This window comes from Eschrichtius robustus, chromosome 1 (genome assembly GCF_028021215.1).
Source record: "Eschrichtius robustus isolate mEscRob2 chromosome 1, mEscRob2.pri, whole genome shotgun sequence".
Taxonomy (NCBI): Eukaryota; Metazoa; Chordata; class Mammalia; order Artiodactyla; family Eschrichtiidae; genus Eschrichtius; species Eschrichtius robustus.
In genome coordinates, this window is record NC_090824.1 from 34,266,996 (window position 1) to 34,287,294 (window position 20,299).

General features: G+C 44.5%; 1 protein-coding gene across 1 annotated transcript; it reads right to left on the minus strand.

Moving 5' to 3' along the window:
- Positions 1 to 7,618: 7,618 nt before the first annotated feature.
- Positions 7,619 to 16,776, minus strand: RDH12 (retinol dehydrogenase 12). The gene is made up of 7 exons (XM_068564576.1): positions 16,695 to 16,776; positions 15,137 to 15,255; positions 14,506 to 14,661; positions 13,394 to 13,498; positions 12,341 to 12,550; positions 10,470 to 10,659; positions 7,619 to 7,721 (listed from the first exon to the last, which is right to left on the minus strand). Exons 1-7 carry the CDS (start codon positions 16,760 to 16,762, stop codon positions 7,619 to 7,621), a joined length of 951 nt encoding a protein of 316 aa, XP_068420677.1. The 5' UTR covers positions 16,763 to 16,776.
- Between the last annotated feature and the right edge of the window lie 3,523 nt (positions 16,777 to 20,299).

Consider the following 20,299-nt stretch of genomic DNA (forward strand, 5'->3'; position numbering starts at 1 on the left):
GTACTATGACAAGAGCAAGAAGTAAACTTTTTTGCATTAAGCCACTAAAATTTAGCATTGTTTGTTACAGCAGTTAATCTATCTTCTATCAGAACAAGTTGTACATCATGTTTTCTGATCTTCTCAGCTGATTGTTTTGGCTAAGAGATATCATATATCCATATGTAGAAAAAATAGATTGTACATATAGATTAAATTTGGATGAATACCTGTGAATGTATAACAGAGCTATTAAGACTCTGTACTAGGATGTTAGATCAGTTATCACTGTGGATACTGAAATTAATGAAAGATGACAGATCTTTGGGGTGGAGAAAAATATAATGAAACAGATAAGGAAATTGAAGGTGATGAAAGTAGGTCAGGAAGACATCTGCCTTGGATCCGCAGTGATGATGGAAAAAAGTAGGTTTAAAAAATGGTAGAATATCAGCAATTTTATATGGCTCAACATAATACTATTGTGTCAGTTAGGACGTAGAGTTCAACAATAAGGACCATTTATCGTGTTATGTAACAAGTCTTAAGGGAGGGCAATCCAGTCTTGGCTAATTCGGTGACTCACTGCTTTATCGTCAGCGACCCAGGTTCTTTCTATCTTTCCCTCTACTATCTTCAGCATGTGAGTTTGGTCTTTGGGCCAGCTCAGCTCCACTCATGACTCAAGATAATTGTGGTAGATTCAGATGTCATATTCAGCCATGACAATGTCCAACAGAAGAAAACAGAAAATTTCTTCCTGTGTCTCACTTTTTAGTCAATGAGGAAGCCCTCTCCCAGAAGCTTCCATACCCCATGATTGAGGCACATGCTTTTTCCATAACGAATCAATCACTTGCAAGGGAAATGTGCCCACCATGATTGCCTTGTATCAGCAGTTCACAGCCCCAGCTGCACATTAAAATCATCCAGGACTTCCCAAAACTTTGCCCAAGAACAGAATAGTTAAACATGAATCTGAGGTAAGACCTAGGCATTGGCATTTTATATATTTTTTTTTTAAATAAATTTATTTATTTATTTTTGGCTGCATTGGGTCTTCGTTGTTTGGTCTTCGTTGCTGCGCACGAGCTTTCTGTAGTAACTGCGAGCAGGGTCTACTCTTCAGTGCGGTGCGTGGGCTTCTCACTGCGGTGGACTCTCTTGTTGCAGAGCTCAGGCTCTAGGCGTGTGGGCTTCAGTAGTTGTGGCACTCAGCCTCAGTAACTGTGGCACACGGGCTTAGTTGCTCCGCAGCATGTGGAATCTTCCCGGACCAGGACTCAAACCTGTGTCCCCTGCATTTGCAGGCAGATTCTCAACCACTGCGCCACCAGGGAAGTCCCAAGGCATTTTATATATTTTAAAATACAGCTAGGGTTGAGAGCACTGCAATAGGTTAATCAGGGCCACAGTGACAGTGGTAGCCAACAGCAACTGCTGAAACTACTAATTTTTAATTTCCAAGTGAAATATGAAAATATTCTTATTTTTTTTAAATTGAAATATTATTTCCCATAATTCTTCTCAAGGGCAACCTCTCTTGTGTGTTCATTGTATATAGTTTCTGACCTTTTTCTGTGCTGTTACGTACTTATATATGTACCCATAGAAAATATATGGTATCATGTTAGATGTGTGTAATTTTTAAATATAAATCTTATCACCTGCACATATTCATCATTCTGCAAATCATCAATTTATATAAATATATGTGTGTGTGTGTGTGTGTGTGTGTGTGTGTGTGTGTGTGTGTGTATAATCATTTTTTTGGACTAATTACCCCAAATACAAGTGTACTACTTCATTGTGTGATTATACCAAAGATTATTTCGTTTTCTCCAATTGATGGACTTTTAGGTTGTTTCCAATTTTTTTCTAATACAAGCAATGCCTCCTTACACACACATAGTAATGTTATTGCAGATATTAAGAAGTAGATCTCTGGGTAGAATTGGCATCACCATTTCTTCCACTCATACCAGCAGTGTATAAACATATCTATTTCCTAGACTTTTGCCAAAATTTGTTAAGCTCTCTAATTTTTCACAATCTGCTCGTTGAAAAATCACATCTTGTTTTGGTTTGTAGTTCCCTGATCATTACTAAGGTGTATTGACCATTTTTATTTCTTCTGCAAATTTCCTGTTTATATCTTTTGCAAAGTGCTCTGTTGGGTACTATGTCTTGTTCTTATTGAGAGGTAAAAGTTCTTTATATAATGTGATTACTACTCTTTTCTCTGATCTATATATCAGTGTAACAGATGCTGTGGGGTGCCAACCAGCTTCTTCATTTCAGAAATGATGCACCCATTCCCCCAGATGCCGGGAACGTAGGTAACTGACAGCTCACAGCTGAGTCTCTCTCTAGAACTTGCCTTCACCCAGATCATGCCCCCTTTCTGGAAGCTGCCCACATCCACTGACTGGTCAATGTGGGGAATAAAAGTCAACCTCCTTTCCTCAATTCAGGAAAACTCAGTTCCAGAGCTCCCTGTGGGATCAGGATCATCTAAGCCTTTGTGTGACTGCACCACAGTTCCACTTTGCCCTTTGCCCAATCCTACTTCCATCACTCCCCTTTAGGTATTGATCCCAAGAGAACGCCCTACAAACTCCCTGTGTGCAAATGTCCATCTCAGAGTCTATTTCCCAGGATACCTGACCTGAATTACAAGAATACCCATCAACATCACGACTTTTAACTTAATATTTGGTGTGTTTTTTAGTTGTATTCGTCTTTTCCTGTATGCTTTTTGCTTTTCATATCTCATAAGGACCTTCCCTCTTCTAAGGCCTTAAAGATGTACTCCTATATTTTCTTCTAATACTTTTACTTTTTTTTTTGGCTGCATTGGGTCTTCGTTGCTGCGCGCAGGCTTTCTCTAGTTGCGGCGAGCAGGAACTACTCTTCATTGTGGTGCGCAGCCTTCTCATCGCGGTGGCTTCTCTTGTTGTGGAGCGTGGACTCTAGGCACACAGGCTTCAGCAGTTGTGGTACGTGGGCTCAGTAGTTGTGGCTCATGAGTTCTAGAGTGCAGGCTCAGTAGTTGTGGCGCATGGGCTTAGTTGCTCCGTGGCAAGTGGGATCTTCCTGGACTGGGGCTCGAACCCGTGTCCCCTGCATTGGCAGGCGGATTCTTAACCACTGCGCCACCAGGGAAGTCCCTGGATAGCTATTTGTTCAACATCATTTATTGAACAGTCCACGTTTTTCTCCCTGATTTGAAATGCGACCTCTACAGCTGTCACATTCTCACATGACTCTTCCCCCCTTTACCATAGCTGAATGCTTCCTAGTGAGCACCAGACCCAAGCCAAACCTTAGATTCTTTAAATACTAAAAATAGAAAATAGCTGCAGGGCCTCTTCAATGGTAAAAGCCACAAGGTGTAAAGCTTGAGAGTTTTCAACAGCCAAGTGTCTTGCCACTTACTCTGAAATGAAGCCCACATCCAGAGAAAGGCACATATATAGGAATGTGGTGATTCTTGATTCTCGAGTTCTCGTTATTTCTGAGATCTATCCCTACCCTTTCCCACTTTTCAGTTTCAACCCTTCTTTGAATTTATGAGCAAAATATTCCATGGTTTTTTTGGCCTAAGATTGCTCAAAGTGGGTGTCTGTCTTGTAAAAGAGGCCAAACACACAAGGTAGATCCTCCAGGGCTTGAAGGCATGGTGACACAGCACAGACTTGAATTGGACAAGGACCAAGTGCCAGCTAAGGTAATCTGTGGCAGCTAGTCATCCCTTAGGTAATCTGTGGTCTGGAACTGTTTGCTTCTCAATTTTCATATGTCTCTTTGATTTCCTTTCCCTTTAGTTTCCCAGACAAGTTTTATTTTTAAGAAATGTAAGCCAATCTCAGTGGAGCCAAAGGGAAAGATTTTCCTCACCTGGACTAGGCTAGCTGAGAGTCTCAAAGCATAACAGAAACCAGGAATAGTGAAGGCAGTGACCTGGGGCAGCTGGAGAGACACCTAGGAACAGAGAAATCCGTGGTGACTGTCATTCCTGTGCCTTCATCCATGATTTTGTCTCCTGTATTGTAAGGAGCACTCTTCCAGGAAGCCAGGAAGCCTGGAAGCCATATCCATAGCACAAACAGACTGGAAGGAAAATGGCTCTGTGGTCGTGGGAGAATCTAAGGAGCAGAGATGGGAAGGTGGAAGGGTGACTCAGCCACTGGATTCCCAGCCTTGTCTGTGCTGAGCCAAGGCCTTTCCCTTGTGTGATGGTGACGTTGGGGCAAGTCTCTTCAGGAAACATAGCAAGAGGCCAAGGCTGGTACTTATTCCTTGCCCAGGCTGAACATATGAGACAACGTTTTCGGTGCTGGGCAGGGAGCTACACAGAAGCAAGATGAAGCCTGAGCATGAGAGGATTCCAAAAGAGGAGTAGTGCTGAGGGAGGCTGTCTCATGAGAGCATCCGAAGGCCACGAGCAATGACGGAGTCTGGAATCTGAACAAGGGAGAAAGGGAAACAATGATTGCTTGATAGCCCGAAAATACCAACAAAATGTGAAATCAATACCCACACCTCTTTGGGTTTTTTTGTTTGTTTTGTCTTCTGGTTTTTTTTTTGCATTCTTTGCTTCTCAGCTCTCCCATAGTTGGCATCACTACTGTTAGGTATAAACGCATCCGAAAATTTGATAGGAGAGAAAACTTCCAATTTAAAATATTTTCCCTAGCCAAATAATATTTCACAGACTTCTTTCAATGAGAAGCAGCATAGCATTGTGGTCAGGAGTAACCACCTCCAGCCTGTACCTCCTTGAACTGGTTAAGCTGTGCCACTTGCCTAGGATGGCAGGAAAGGAGGCATGTTTCAAGTAGAGCCATTCTTCAGGAAGTGAGGGGATCTACAGTATGGAAGTTATGACTAGGGAAGCAGAATTGGGGCAATTTCTGTGTTTTCCAGAGACCAGGGTTAGGTGATAATGCAGGGAATGCCATCTTCCCCAACCCCCGCCCTAAAACTCAAGAGGAAGTATTTCTCTACCAAACACCATGACCTTAAGGTCAGCCATCATCTTACAAAGTTCCTAAGGCCATTAGGCTGTCCTTCCCTCTTGGGTGTCAGATTCCCACTCAGATTGCTTTCATCTGCCTCCCCAAGTTAGATGGGCCCCTTCTAGCATTTACAGACTCTGAGGATTCTATATTCAAGCTTCTGTCTTGGTCCTGAGTCCTAGGCCCTGCTCAGTTGCCATTCCCCAGCCCCTGTACTCCAGACTGAGGCTCTCAGCCCCCCTGCCCCCAGCAATTGGCCCCAAGCTCTCTGAGTCTCGTAGAAAACATACAAAGAGGTTTTTCAAATTTCAGACTTCAGGTATTTGATACAAGTCAAGAATCGGATGAACTTCATTAAGCCAATCATACTAGCAAGTAATCTGGCAAACAAAAAAGTGTAAAACGTAATAGCCCAAAAGATTCCAAACACACAAACTCTAAGGATTCCATATATTTTAAAGAACAATCTTTTGAATGTTGTTAGCATACTGTTCTCTGAAAATAATGTTCCAGAGAGAGAAGATTCCAATTTGATAACAATGACTATACTTGTTTTTGCTTTTTAATTTTATTTATTAAACTACAGTTGATTTAAAATGTTGTGTTAGGGCTTCCCTGGTGGCGCAGTGGTTAAGAATCTGCCTGCCAATGCAGGGGACACGGGTTCAAGCCCTGGCCCGGGAAGATCCCACATGCCGCAGAGCAACTAAGCCCATGCGCCACAACTACTGAGCCTGCGCTCTAGAGCCCATGACCCACAACTACTGAGCCCGTGTGTCACAAGTACTGAAGCCCACGTGCCTAGAGCCCGTGCTCTGCAACAAGAGAAGCCACCACAATGAGAAGCCCACGCACTGCAACAAAGAGTAGCCCCTGCTCGCCGCAACTAGAGAAAGCCCGTGCACAGCAACAAAGACCCAACACAGCCAAAAATAAAATAAATAAATTTAAAAAATAAAATAGAATAAAATATCTACCCGACCCCCAAAAAAATGTCATGGGAAAAATAGATGAAACAAGACTGACAAAGTGTTAACAACGTTGGAGCTGGGTGGCAGGTAGGTACGTGGGGTTTTTCATGATACTATTTGCTTTACTTTCATCTATTTGAAAATTTCCAGAGTAAAATGGTTTTTTGTTTGTTTTTTAAGTCTACTTGCTATGGAAGGAAAGGGAATTTTTGTCACCACATGCCCTTTGGATGCTTTCAAACTGGAAGCAATAACATAACTTCTTGGGTCAATTGGCTAAAAGATTTGGCATGTCTCTCTGCTTTTCTTGGAGACCTTCAGCACTTAAGGCGAGAAACAGGTCACCCACCCAAGGCCACAGCAGAGGAGAGCAGGGAGGCCAAAAGAGAAAAGAGCTATGATTTTAGGCAGAGGGTTTATCAGAGCTTGGTTTTTCTGCATCTGTGTATCAAATTAAATGAAGTCCTCTACTACCTCTGGGCTTAACCTATAGTGAAGCTCAGCATCTGTTTAATTTGTCACTCCTATCACTTCTTAGATAATCAAATATGAGAGCTGGAAGAAACTCGAGAAAATACTCAACTGAACCATCTTATTCTGCACCCAGAGGAGATATTATAAGAAGGTTATGGGTGGCTGGGTAGGGTGAGATAGTACTCATTAAACTTGGTTTCGGGACTTCCCTGGTGGTCCAGCAGTTGAGACTCTGTGCCCCCAATGCAGGGGGCCCGGGTTTGATCTCCAGTGAGGGAACTAGATCCCACATGCTGCAACTAAAGATCCCGCACGCCACAACAAAGATCCCACACGCGGCAACAAAGACCCGGTGCAGCCAAATAAATAAATAAATATTAAAACAAAACAAAACAAAAACAACAACTTGGTTTCATTTCTCCCTTGCTACCCTGAGAGAATAAATAAGGCAACAAGGTGAATGTGCAGTCTTTATTTTCTCTAAAAATTGAGGTAAAAGGGAACTCTTTAGAAAAAGAAACCATCTACATTGAAAATGGGAAGGTCCAAACTTACACAATATGTTAATTATATCTCAGTAAAGCTGAAAAAATCTGTTTTTAATTTTTAAAAAAGTACTGGAAAAAGAAAACAGGAAGGTCCAGCTTCACATCGTGGCTCCAGGATGCTCAGAGGAAGGAACTAAAATCGGCCAAGGTTGAGCCAAGATTTTCCTGAGTTGGTCCAGACCCCAGATTAATGCTTCAAAGAGGAAAGAGATCAGTCAAGAGTTTCTGAGTCTATAGTCCCTGGAAAGAAGTGACGTCGATGCTCCTGTCACCTCAGCTGAGCGTGCTAGCTGGTCTCGGTAAGGAAATTGACCCAATTTCCTAGGTTCTTCTGCCATCCCCGTGCCCAGCCTGGCATCTGCCCAGTCCTCCTGGCCCGAGAGGGTGGCCGACTCTGCAAGTCTTGGAGAAGAATACTCTGTAGGTGTGACTGTCTCGTGCCATGAGCCAGCCTCACGAGAGGGTTGGGTGTGCGAAGATTTCTAGAAGGGTCAGGAGTATCAGAGCAGGGCAGGATTCGCAACAGCAGCCAGCCAGGGCAATCCTGCAGGGTGGGCCTTCTCCTCGGTCCCCTTTCCTTATGGCATGGACTGGGCCTCACACAGCTGTGCCTATTCCACCAGCTCTACTCCCACCGGATTCCCAGTAGCTCGCAGCTGACGTTCCACAAGCGCTCAGCCGTTTTGTTATTCCGGGCCCTTGGAGACACCCAGGTCTTCTTGCAGTCACTGGAGGGCATAGAAAGGGGGTGAACATCCAGGAGTGAAAATGGACAATCTGGAAAAGTTTATGTCCTCTTCCTCAGAATATATTTCTAAATGTGTAATAAAATACATTAGATAAAAAGAAATTAACTGTATTGAAATGCAGTTTTAAAATATTTCCTTTTCTTTTTTGTATTGACTTTTAAAAAATTCTAGTTTTATTGGAGTGTAGTTGATTTTCAATGTTGTGTTAGTTTCAGGTGTACCTCAAAGTGATTCAGTTATACATATACATATATTCATTCTCTTTTAGATTCTTTGCTCATATAGGTTATCACAGAATATTGAGTAGAGTTCCCCATGCTATGCAGTAAGTCCTTGAGGGTTATCTATCTTATATATAGTATAAAATATTTTAAAAACAATGTGTGGTATAGTAATGTGTTCTATTAGAAGAGCTAGCACTGGGTCTAATCACCACCAGATTTCAAAGTATTGACGAGCAGAAGTGACATCCTGAGGTGTCTGCAACAATTGCAGTGTGACATGAAATTATTTATAGTTTTCTTGGGGACAAAGTCACGGGTATCACTACTACTGCGGTTCACTTCCTACATTCATAATCAGAGGAAATGGCAAATTTCAGGTGGAAGTTAGTGAAACTAAAGATGAAATTATCTTTCCATCCAGGTTTGAAGACCCCTTAAATTCTATCCACAGGCCCCTTGTGCCCCATGAACCCCTGACTAAGCACCCCTGTTTTGTTTTGGGGTGAGCAGGTGAGGGGGGCTGGGGCAGAGCACAGTGTTCATGGTGTTTTTCTTTAAATAGAAGTTTTGGACTTCCCTGATGGCACAGTGGTTAAGAATCCTCCTGCCAATGCAAGGGACACCAGCCCTGGTCCGGGAAGATCCCACATGCTGTGCAGCAACTAAGCCCGTGCACCACAACCACAGAGCTTGCGCTCTAGAGCCCACGAGCCAAAACTACTGAAGCTCACGCGCCTAGAGCCCGTGCTCCACAACAAGAGAAGCCACCTCAGTGAAGCCTGTGCGTTACAATGAAGAGTAGCCCCCAGTCGCCGCAACTAGAGAAAGCCCACGCACAGCAACGAAGACCCAACACAGCCAAAAATAAATTTAAAAAATTTAAAAATTAATTAATTAAAAAAAAAACTGGGATCATACTGTACCTAGTTTTGGGGAGGATACCTTTCTCTTGTTAAAAATGTACAATTTTAATTTTACAAGTAATGAATTAATATATAATCTTTAAAATTTATTTTTAAATAATAAAGGAATACCTAGAGTAAAAGGTTAAAATCCTCCTTCACACTGTCCCCCGCCCCCCAACTCTTCCTCAAACTCCCTGGAAGTAACTACTACTTATGTTTTGCTGTGTATCCGTTCAGACTGTTTTCTATGCATTTACAGTGAATAATTATATAGTTCTATACTTCAGTTTTTTCTCATAATATTATATCACTAACATTTTCCCATTAATTGAATATTATTCGAAAATACTTTTATATAGTGACTGTATTATTTTTTATCACATGATTAAGGCAGTGATGTTAAACACCCAGACTCCAGGGTGGCATTGTCTAGTAGAAATATGATGCGAACCACAAATGTGAACCACATGTGTAATTTTAAATTTCCTAATAGAAATTTTAAAGTATTTTTTAAACAGTGAAAAGAAATAGGTGAAATTAATTTTAGTAGTATATTTTATTTAACCCAACATAGCCAAATTATTTCAGCATGTAATCAATGTAAAAACTATTAATGAGATATTTTACATTTCTGTTTTTCACACTATGTCTTCAAAATCTGGTGTACATTTTACACATGCAGTATGTCCCAGATTGGACTAGCCATATCTCAAGTGCTCAGTAGCCATATATGGCTAGTGGCAACCATGCTGAACAGCACGGCTCTAGAGCCAGACTGCCTGGGTTTAAATCCCAGGTCTACCACTTATAAACTATATGACCCTGAGCAAGCTAATTATTCTGTGCCTCAGTTTCTTCATCTGTAAAATGGGGACAATAATACGATCTACCTTTCAGAGTTGTGATGATTATATGAATTAATACACGTAAGACTTAGAAGACTGCCAAACATGTTGTAAGAGCTCGAGCAACATTAGCTATGATCATTTATCCATTCCCCTATTGTTGGACACTGAGGCTATTTTCAATGCTTCACTTAATAAATGGTGTACCAATGAACCATCTTGAACAAAGAGGGACAGAAAAGCAGACTGGGCTGGATCAAGTCATGGAATGGAAAGAGATGTAATCTGGGCTTCCCTATATTCCCAGACTCTGATTGCCCATTGAGTTTGTGATAAACCTCAACACCAAAATGTCTATTTTTATGTTCCAACAGATAGTGCCAGTCTTTGCAGCTTTGGGAGACAGAGTTCACACTAGGGACAGGTGACTTTGCCCTGGAGTTTCGTGCTATGTGTCATTTAAAAATTCATGAAGGAAGTCAGCCAAAAGCTTCAAGGAAGAGAAAAAGGCTCTACAAAGGCTTACCTGGAAGTGTGGCACACAGGTTTGAAACAGAGCCATAAAACCAACTCTTGCCATGTTTCAAATGTAAGTTTCCTTAGAAAAGTCACGGCATTTGGTCTACTGGCCCAACGTGAACCTGGATTCCCCCATCAGGCAGAAACTTGGCCACTGGAGGTGCAAAGCCCAGGGAGTCCTATGCCTCACCATGCACACAGGTGATGGGGAGAACGCATGCGGTCTCTGCGCACCTGAAGTACTTGCCGCTCAGGGGCTCCAAGCCCTCAGCCAGGGCGCAGTGCAAGCTGGTCTGGGCCCCCTCCCTCGCCGTCTTGAGGAAGGGGGAGAAGAGCCGCCAGAGCAGGCACAGCAGGAAGGAGTGTCGGACCAGTTCAGAGCGGACGATGCCTGGGTGCACTGCGTAGGTGGTGACCCCCGTGCCTAGGGCAAAGAGGGCACAGTCAGACCAGAGACACACTCCGAGGCCAGGGAAACAGCTATCTCCTGCAGCAACATGCACGAGTGAGAAGGGACTTGGGAAACAGAACCCCAGTGTTCAGAAGACACCACCTCTAGCCAGGTAGAATCTCATGAGTAATTAATTGATCTTATCCAGAAAGATCTATAGCCTTCTCAGCCTTCTATGCTCCAAAAGAAATGCTTGGTTGAACATCCTTCTATTTTAATGTCATCTTAATCTTTGGCTTAAATGGTATCTTTGGAATTTCTATTGGAGGGTCTTAGGGGCAGCAATCCTGTTAGAAGGTAGGAAACTAGGACCTTATTGTGAATTGCATTTGCCGGGCAAGCACATTTTATGAGGTGTAGATTGAGGGGTGTTGATGGAAATGATGAGAGTAAACATGCCTGCAAGACACCCCTGCTGCCTCCACTATTTTCAGTACTTATTACGTACAAGGGCAGTGCTACATGTTTTATGTGTTAACTCATTTGACTCTCAAAGAGGTTCATGAGGTAGGTAATATTAAGAAGCCCATTTACAGCTGAGGAAACTGAGTTCTCATCACAGACAGGTTAAGTAAATTGCCCAGGGTCACACCTAGCTGGTTGCAGGGCCAAGGTCTGAACCTCGATGTAGAGTAAAGAGCATAGACTTCCGAGCTAGATTGCCTGGATTTGTATCCTGGCTCGCCTCGGAATTAATATATCTTGCTCGGGCAAGTTTCTTAAGATACCTGTGCCTACCTCTTCTTTTGTAGGGAGGGGAAAAATAATAGCACCTACCTCATAGGAATAGTGTATTAACACTATTACACAGATAGACACAGATAGTATATGGCACACACAAACTCTCAATTATCGTTGTCATTATTAGTATTCATTTAAATGATTACCCTATTCTCCTACTTTCCGCATTCTTATAGTAAATACCATTTTCCCCAAACTCTGGCTTATTCACTGTAGCAAATGGTCCTCCAGATTCACAGATGTCAGTGTCAGAAGCTCAGCAAAAACTCCAGGGGAGCACAGAATCATAGGATCAAGAGTGGCCTCACCTCATTTTCCAGTTGAGGGGATGAAGTCAAGGGAGGTTAAAGGGACATGTTTGTATACACACGTGGCTACTATGTGGTAGAGCAAGAACTCAGACCCAAGTATCTGAAACCCTGACTCCAGGCAGCGAGTGGCAGCTCTGTAGCTCAGCTCACCCTGTAAACCTCAGCAAATGGCACAGCGAAGGAAGCACCCTGGTTTAAAGCAGAGTCCCCACATTCCAGTCCTCACTCCTTCACTTGCCATATAATCTTGGGCCGGCCGCTTCTTTGGACCTCAGTTTGGACCCATAAAATAGTGAAAACAATACCTATTCTGCCTGTTGCAAGAGGTTGTTGTGAAAAATCAGATGAGATGATAAATATGAAATAAGATGTGACAAAACACATAAGGTTTATAGGTTCCTAACCTCTGTTCAGTTTTAAGCTTCCCAAGGGCAAGGACTCTGTTTTTGCTCTGTTTTATAACCTCATTCTCCTTAGTGCACAGAGCTGCCACTGAAATGTGCACGTTTGACATCCTGACTTCAGAAGTTTCTGTGAACCTCTAATCTGGACTGAAGCCCCTGCTTTTGCTGTCTTAACCCTGGCCCTTTCTCTAGACTTACCTTGGAGCCTCTTGGCCAGCTCACGAGTAAAGAGCACATTGGCCAGCTTGCTGTGGCAATAAGCAAAACCCCGGTTGTAGGACTTCTCACCCTGGAGGTCATGGAAGCGAATCTTGCCAGCGAGGTGGACCACTGATGACAGGTTCACCACCCGTGCAGGAGCGGACTCCTTCAGCTGCCCCAGGAGCAAGTGGGTGAGAAGGAAGTGGCCTGTGAGGAGAGCCAGCAGGGGAGATTGAAGAGTGGGACGGCAGCCTGGGCTCGGAGTGTGGGAGCTGATGTATGACAGGGCTTCATCACTAGCCCACTATCTTCTGGGTGTGAACATTTTGATACCATGAGTAACTTAGTGCTAATGGGCAGTCAGTCTGAGTTAGTGGAGTCCTCAAGGCAAGGGCCAGAGCTGGACTACAGGTAAGGCAATATATACGTAATCTGTTGTTATTTGTTCCTCTGCCCTTGCCCCGGTCAGGAGCAACTGCTGGCTTCTGACATCCCCCGTCTGGTTATGCTCACACAACTGTGGGCATGTACAGAAGGAAGGATGGAATAGTCAGGGAAAATAACATTTGCAGAGGATCAGAGAACCCATTCTGTGATCCCCTCACTAGAGCCATTGCCTCGAGCTCTGAACACTAGCCTCTCTCATGCCTCAAGTCCTCAAGGTCTGCCTCCACGATGGACCAACCCTTGCTTGCTCGGTCCTCAGTTATAGATATGACCCCCCCCTCCTCCAGCCAAACACGGACTTCTGCACCCCCACTCCTGACCCTGCTTGGCAAGTCTTGCATTACCACAGTCCCATTCAAGAAGGACCTTCTTCTTCCTGGTATCTCCTAAGTTTGGGGGTTTCTTAACGGTATGAGTAGGAGGAGCTCTGTTTTTTGTACTGGTTAGGAGAGAGATAGTGAAAGAAAAACCAGTATCTCCAGTCTAGTAGAATCTTGGTCTCTATGAGGACCAGTGGAGATTCTCAGCACTGGTACAGGGTCATCTCCCTACAGAGAACATGATGGCATATGTCTCGCTTTTTACTCACTCTAAGATACTCACCCAGGTGGTTGACTCCCAGGTGGGTTTCAAAGCCATCAGCTGTCTTGGAATATGGGCACATCATCACTCCTGCATTGTTGATCAGAATATGAAGCTGCTTTTCCTCTAAAGAGCACAACCAAGGAGACCATGTGGTTAGCAAGGAGTCAGCTAGCTGCCAGTCCTGAGTGTTTGTTCCTTGCCTTTGGACCTATCTCAGTGATATTCAGTAGCCACTGTCATTGGGTTTCTAATTCTTTTTACATATATTAATTTTATTTATTTATTTATTTATTTATTTATTTATTTATTTTTGGCTACACTGGGGTCTTTGTTGCTGTGCACGGGCTTTCTCTAGTTGTGGCGAGCAGGGACTACTCTTCGTTGCGGTGCGCGGGCTTCTCACTGTGGTGGCTTCTCTTGTTGCAGAGCATGGGCTCTAGGTGCATAGGCTTCAGTAGTTGTGGCACACAGGCTTAGTTGCTCCGCGGCATGTGGGCTCTTCCTGGACCAGGGCTCGAACCCGTGTCCCCTGCATTGGCAGGTGGATTCTTAACCACTGCGCCACCAGGTAAGTCCTGGGTTTCTAATTTTAGTTGCTGTTATCTTCCTGGACACCATTCATTCATTCATCCATTCATTCAGCAAATGTGTACTTAGTACTGACTCTGAGCTGGGCTGGGCACTGGGCATATAGTGGTAAAATAAGACAGACATGGTTCCTGTCCCTCATGGATTTCATAGTCCTTGATAGAAGATGGTCATTTTCCAAGATACAGAAGAATATTGGCAGCAGCACAACTTCCTCTTGTGCCTATGGCCACAGAAGTTTGATTCTCAGGATGAAAGAAGAGAGTGGCATCGGGGCCACACCTCGATGCCAAGGTACAAGCCCAGACAGGGAGCTGTCACCTCCAGCATTCCCACCACTGAGGCAAGAAGATGATAAGGATCCCGCCCAGCCTGTCCACCCGCCATCCCCGTGCCAATTCCCTGCCCTGCTGATTCGTGTGGCAGAACCTGTGCAGTGGAAGCCATGATGGGTCTGATGTAAGGGTCAGAGTTGGTCCAGGGTGGAGCAGCCACTCCCACACCCAGCTTCCTGCCTCTCTAGCCAACCCCCAGGGCCTCACCTGCCCGGAAGCCCTCAGCAAAGGCTCGGATGGATTTGGTATCAGATAGGTCCAGTTTCCGTACCAGCACCTGGGAGTTCTTTGTATCGGCTCGGATTTCACTGGCAGCAGACTCCCCCTTCAGTACATCTCGGCAGGCAATGTATACTCGGGCTCCTGGGGCCAAAACAAACAGACAGCAATGTGTTCAGACCCTGGGCTGAAGAAGAGTCTAGTAAGTGAGTTTGGGACTGGTGGACAGAGCATTCCCCGCATCATCCCTAAAGCAGTGAGTGGCTAAATTGCCGCTTCCAGATTCTCCTTGCTATCAGCTTAACCCCAGGCTGGGAACCCTGGTTTTTACACCCTGATATTTAACAAGGCTTAGGATCTCCTTTTAGAATAACTGACCTGACCAATATTATACACGAACATCATTGTTTTCCTTACTTTATATAATAGGGAAGGAGCAGGAAGGAAGGAAAGTTTAAGCCACAAAGTAAGTTGGTGTCACAGCTGGACTTGAATCCGAGGTTCCTTGAGTTCCTGGCCAGAACTTCTAAGCCCAGGAGGAAAGATAAGGGAACGTGAGTAGTTTCTAGTGAGAAAGGCAGGAGGTGCTGCCCTGTGGAAACGGAAAGGAAGGACTTGCCTCTGCGAGCAAGCTCTCTGGCTGTCTCCTTGCCGATGCCTGTGTTGGCACCGGTGATCACCACCACCTTCCCGGGAAGCTGCATGTTTGTTCCACAGACCCCACCAGCAAAGAACTTCCTACAGGCAAGAGAAACAAAACATTTATGCACCATCCTTTCCAATCCCAGACTGAGATACATAAAATCCACCCAGCCTCAAAGAGGGATTTCTTTTCGTTGTTGTCAGGAGACTTAAAGAAGCTAATCTTCAGGGAACAGCATCTTCCCAGTGGGCAAGGCAGTCTCCTGCTTATCAGCTCAGGTTGGGAGGTCACGTGCCCGGAAGCTACAAATGATCATCTGGGCAAATAGAATAAGTTCTCTTGAGCCAGGGCCAATGGTTCCTTGTTAAACAACAAAGATACCTCGCTCTTATCTCTAGAGGTTCCCGGAGGTCATCTTCCTTCTCTATCCTGCCCTAAGAACATGAGGGGGATGGGCATTAGTGGAGTCAGTGGTCCTGAGCCCTCACGTTCAATAAGCATCAATGGTGAGTAACTGATGAACAGCACCTCCAGGGTCCCATATAGAAATACGGCTCTTGGGCTGCCTCTCCAGTTTTAGAGAGCTAGAATATTCTGCCATCCCACTAGAGATTTCATACTCGCCATCAATGCACAGAGAGAAAACCTCCCTTGTTCAGACCTCTGTGCAGAGAGCATCCTTTTACATAGAGTTGATTTGATAAGTTCCCAAAAATAGGACGGGAGGAAGTAAAACTAACATTACCTGAGCATCATCCAGCTGCCAAGCACTAGGCTACTAGGCATTTTCCAAGGGAATTTAATTCTCTCAACCACTCTGTTATTATCCCCACATTACAGTGGAGAAAGCTGAGGCTCAGGGAAGTTCAAGTCACTTGCTAATGGTAGCAAAACTGGAACCCAAACCCAGGTTTCTATGGCAGGACCTAGAGCAACACTCTGTCTCTGATATGTCCATTTAACCTTCTTTATCTTCAACAATTTAAAAGTTCTCTACTCATAACACACATTTCTTTGACATCTCCAGAAATCCCACACAGAAGAGCCAACCCAAAATGTTAGTTGAGGGTAGTCTCAAAGGGAAGAGAGTTTGTTCCCTTCCCCAGATGCCTGGTACTTAACAATTGAGTCCCTCGGCAATGACCACCCACCGTAACGCAGCAGGGCCACCTTGACTAGGGACAGTGAAGAAAGGGACACCTTCAGAGGAACCCAAGGGAATAGAGTGAAAGAGCAAGGACTCCCCCATAAGATGTCTGTCAAGCTACTTAACGGTCATCCACTCAGCCTTCCAATAGCATCAGAATTCAAACCCGCCCCTCCTCTCCCAGCCCCAGGTGCTTCCTTCTCGTTTTCCACCACGGTATTCATAGCTACTTCCTTCCTTCCTGCTTTTCCTGCCTTGACTTTCTCTCCCTTGGCCTCCATCCTTTTCTCTTCCTTCTGCAGCTAAGAACTCATCTTCTTACAAGCTCCGTGGCTCCCAATTCAGGGCTTTGTAAACTATTGAATGAGTTACTGAATTAAGACAAACCTGATGGATGGAGCTGTCACATACAGGAAAGAAAGGAAGGAGGTGAGCAGTCCTAAGAAAACCAGCATCTTTTCAACTTCTTTAGTTGCTGCTGCTTTACCAGGAACAATTTTGACTCCAACTCTGGCTCGGGCTCCTCCTGGTCTGGCTCCAACTCTTGGCTGCTTCTTGCTGCTTCTCTTTCCTCCAGCTCCTCTCGCTCCTGGGTGTTCAGCAACAGCCTGGCTCTAAGCGTAGCCCAGAATCCTATTTAAATCCGAGAGCTGTCAGAGCACAGCCTGCTGGGAGATGTAGTCCCGGGAGAGAAGGTTGGAGAAAAGAGCAGAGCCTCACACTTACTGGCAAAGAGAATGAGGGGAGATGGAGAACTGCCCCTAACTTTCCCACCCTCAGTCATTTCTCTTATCTGGGGAATGTGTTCCCTCCACCACCCTCACCTCCACTCCTGCAAAATAGAATATTTTTAACTTTAGCAGCAGACCCCATGATACTTGAAATACAGTGTGATTAAAATAGAAAGGCAAGGAAGAAACCCCCAGAAGAGAGGTGAGAGAATTCAGGAGAGTGTTTCCCTTGGTGGGGAAGGGGTAGAGACTGGGGCGGGGTATGTTGGGATCTCCTGGGGGGGCTGGTAGCGTTCTGTTCTTTGGGGAGGGTTGCTATTACACAGGTGTGCTCACCTTGTGAAAATTCACTGAGTCACACACTTGATTTGTGCACTTGACTGTGTTTTATGTTCTGTTTCAATGAAGTTAACACACACATGTATTGTACATGCCAAAGAAAAGGTATAGTGTTTCAGTGCATGGGCTCTTAGCGTGGACTTCCTGGTTCAAATCTCAGCTGAACTGCTTACCAGATGGGTGGCCCTGGGCAAGTTACTAAACCTGTCTGTTAACTCACTTTCCTCACTTGCATAATGGCATGATAAAATATACACCTACCTTTTTAAGTAGTAAATTAATTAAATAGGTAGGAAATTTGAGACGGAGACTAGCACATAGTAGACACTGTATAAGAGTTGGCTGGGGGCTTCCCTGGTGGTGCAGTGGTTGAGAATCTGCCTGCCGATTCAGGGGACACGGGTTCGAGCCCTGGTCTGGGAGGATCCCATATGCCGCAGAGCAACTGGGCCCGTGAGCCACAATTACTGAGCCTGCGCCTCTGGAGCCTGTGCTCCGCAACAAGAGAGGCCGCGATAGTGAGAGGCCCACGCACCGCGATGAAGAGTGGCCCCCGCCTGCCACAACTAGAGAAAGCCCTCGCAGAGAAACGAAGACCCAACACAGCCATAAATAAAATAAATAAATAAATTAAAAAAAAAAAAAGAGTTGGCTGTTCAGGGGCTTCTCTGGTGGCACAGTGGTTAAGAATCCACCTGCCAATGCAGGGGACACCTGTTCAAGCCCTGGTCTGGGAAGATCCCACATGCCGTGGAGCAGCTAAGCCTTTGTGCCACAACTACTGAGCCTGCGCTCTAGAGCCCACGAGCCACAACTACTGAAGCCCACTCACCACAACTACTGAGGCCCGGGCGCCTAGAGCCCATGCTCCGCAACAAGAGAAGCCACTGCAATGAGAAGCCCGTGCACCGCAACGAAGACCCAAAGAAGCCAAAACATAAATAAATTTAAAAAAAAAAAAGAAAAAGAGTTGGCTGTTTGAGCTTCCCTGGTGGTCCAGTGGTTGACTCGGCACCTCCACTGCAGGGGGCACGTTTTCCTTGGTCAGGGAACTAAGATCCCGCATGCTATGCAGCAAGGCCAAAAAAAAAAAAAAAAAATAGAGTTGGCTGTTATGATTAGCTGTATTGATTTCTGTCCTACTTGCTTTATTCAAGGGTTTAGTGTAGAAAAGGGAAAGGTAATGAATGCAGGTGATGTTTCAGTTGAATGCTATTAAAGATGAGGGGAAAGACGAGAAACAAACCAAGCAGAAACTCTCAGCACCCTCTGGAGGTGTGTGAGGGGATGGGAGGAGGATATGTAGGGTTCACAGCCTTTGCTCACTCAGTATTCCTCTCCTGGACAGGACTCCAAGAGTCATGCCCCAGATCTGCTCCTTCCTGCAAAGCTAGAGGAGGCTCCAAGAAGACACGAGTGATGAAAGAAGACTCCTGTGGCAGGCAGGTGCTCACTCCTTCATTCATTGATTCATCCATCCATTTAACATACACTTACTGAGCATTTCCTGGTTCCATTCCTGCCCCTTGCAAATCCCAAGAACCTGATGAACAGAACAAGGAGTAGTCAGATCATTCCCAAGGGGAATCCCTCTTGACTCCCAGGTTGCCTCTCCCATCTCTTCCCGCTTCTCCTGCTCTGGGTCCAGTTCACTGCAGCAATGTCAGCTGCAAATACTGCAAAGTCCCAGAAGCCCCTGAGGGGAACTTTCTGCTGGTGCTCCCCAATGCCTGCCTCCTAGTGGATGTCTGCTGGGCCAACATGGTCCTGCTGATTGGACAGAGTACTTTTCTCCAATACCTGGTGACACTGGGTCTACAACATCTCTTAGATTATATGTGAAAACAAGATCTGTGGGTGTTTTATTTGAGTCCTCCCTACCCCGTGTAATCAGAGCTGAGGTCAACCAGTGAAACAGACACAATGCCATATGATGCGAGGGAAAGTACATCTAATAACCTCAAATCTGAGTACCTTTGTACTAAAGTCCTGTAGGCTCCCTATCACTATTGAATCAAATTCAAGATCCCCTGCACCTGTGGAGATGATACTCTATCTTGAGCTTGTCTGCGAGGCAGAGAGCCCTAAAGAACAGCATGTAGTGCTCTGGAGCAGCATAGAAAAGATATTCGAAGGAAGATAAGGCATCTAGAATTACGGAAACACACAAATAGTTTGCTGAAAACACATGTTATTAAATATTATAATCCAAAGACCACCATCAGGTGACTGATTAGTCCTGCCAAATGTTAAATGACATTACAAAACTATAATAATTTAAATAGTGTGGTACAAGCAGGTGAATAGTCAGAAAAATCAATAGAACAGAATGGAAAGCCAAGAAATAGACCCAAATACAGATGGAAATAGAGATATGATAAAAACACCGTTTCAAATCAGTGGGGGTTAGTGGTGGAGACGGAGTATTTAATAAAGTATTATAATACCTAGGTATCCAGTTGGGAAAAAGTAAACTTGATCCTTACCTTACTCTTTACACCAAAATTTGAAATAGATCAAAGATATAAATGTGAAAAATGAAACCATTAAAGTATTAAGAAAAACCATTGAACAATTTTTTAAATGATTTTAGAGTGATAAAACCTAATAATAACAAGATAGGAAACACATGTTTTGCAGACAAGAGTTTAATTTATTTAGTGTATAAAGAACTCTTAAAAATCACTAAGAAAAAGAATAAACAATGCAATTGAAATCACAGTTTACAGAAAAGAAAATACAAGTGATTCTTTAACCTCACTCATAATAAGAAAGAGGCAAATGAAAATTACACAGGGAGCTGGGGACTTCCCTGGTGATCCAGTGGCTAAGACTCCACACTCCCAATGTAGGGGGCCTGGGTTCCATCCCTAGTCAGGGAACTAGATCCCACATGCATGCTGCAACTAAGAGTTTGCATGC